This window comes from Otolemur garnettii, unplaced genomic scaffold (assembly GCF_000181295.1).
Source record: "Otolemur garnettii isolate 467f Iridium unplaced genomic scaffold, OtoGar3 scaffold00184, whole genome shotgun sequence".
Lineage (NCBI taxonomy): Eukaryota > Metazoa > Chordata > Mammalia > Primates > Galagidae > Otolemur > Otolemur garnettii.
Window position 1 is genome coordinate 2,920,242 of NW_003852579.1, and position 1,406 is coordinate 2,921,647.

The 1,406-nt window shown below is 40.5% G+C and overlaps 1 protein-coding gene across 1 annotated transcript in view; it reads right to left on the bottom strand.

The window, feature by feature from the left end:
* GMEB1 (glucocorticoid modulatory element binding protein 1) overlaps positions 1–1,406 on the bottom strand; it is a 46,774-nt gene that overhangs the window by 16,551 nt on the left and 28,817 nt on the right. Inside the window, exon 6 of the mRNA XM_023507464.1 lies at positions 722–853. Coding sequence (XP_023363232.1) covers positions 722–853 — 132 coding nt within the window. The remainder of the gene's footprint in view (positions 1–721; positions 854–1,406) is intronic.

Below are 1,406 nucleotides of genomic sequence, written 5' to 3' on the forward strand. Positions count from 1 at the left end.
GCCACCTTAGGTGTACGTGGCTGGCGCCTTAGCCAGTTGAGCTATAGGCGCCGAGCCTAGACCAAATTTTTAATTAAGAACACCCCCCACCATCAATGGTGTCCCACTTTACCGATATTAAAATCTGGTCACCTTAGTCTAAAAACGAATTAATGAGGCTGCTAAGTTTCCTGAGGGTTGTAACTACTTTGTCTTTTCTGCTCTGTCTTTTCATCTATGTACCTAGTATCTAGGAATAGTGCCAACTAAAAATAATCAAGTGAATGGAGGATGATGTGAAATTTCTCTTGGTCCCTTCTAAGAATCATCATTAACCACTATCCTCTAAAACACCTGCTACCTAATTTTTCCATCTAATGTCCTGAAGCTCAGATTATCTAAAAAAATGTGCCAAGTTATAGACAGTTTGATAGGATAAAAAGCATGAACTACATGCTACAGAGTTCAACAGCTGAGTTCAGCTCTGCAATTTATTGGTTGTGTGACTGGTCTTAGGCAAGTTGGGAAATCTTTAGGAATCTCAATTTCTTCATATGTAAAATGTGACTTTGCAACCTATTGTATAGATTAATGTAAGATGTTAGTGGCTATGATTAGTGTGTATATACATAAGAAAAAAACAACCAAAGTAATTAAGAGGTCTTCTGTGTACATAAGTCCATAATCATAAAGAAAAGAATCACAAAACCGTGCAAGATATCTGAGGCTCAAAGAAAAATACCTGAAATTTCCTCTGAGTCTTTCTTCACACCCTCCTCTGTGGCCATGGTGACAGCAGCAGTGAGAGCTGAGTTCCATTCCAGCCCTGCTTCTTCCATGCTCTCTTCTGAGATGGCAATCTGTGTGATGCTACCTAAAAGCAGTCCGGGAGAGGTGAGACCAGTGAATTTTATGAAAAAGCCATAGCTGTCCTCTATCTCATACTCACAGCTACAAAAACCTTATTATTTTAACCATTCTAGACTCTTCACTAAAGCGCCCTATTTTAAAAAACTAGACTCTTAGGTGAGCCAGGATGAATGTTGGATTTTCTTTTTTTTTTTTTTTTGCGGTTTTTTCGCCGGGGCTGGGTTTGAACCCGCCACCTCCAACATATGGGGCCGGCACCCTACTCTTTTGAGCCACAGGAGCCATCCTATGTTGGATTTTCTAAAGAAAATCTGCCTTGAAAAGGAAAATATTTTCTCCTTACTCTGAAGAGAAAGTGAAAGATAACTTATAAAATCATAAAAGGGTAATGTTTCCTCAGTAAATATGTTTTGAAAGAAATTAAGGCTCAGCACCTGTGGCTCAAGTGGCTAAGGCGCCAGCCACATACACCTAAGGTGGTGGGTTCGAATCCAGCCTAGGCCCGCCAAACAACAATGATGGCTGCAACCAAAAAATAGCCGGGCGTTGTGGTGGGC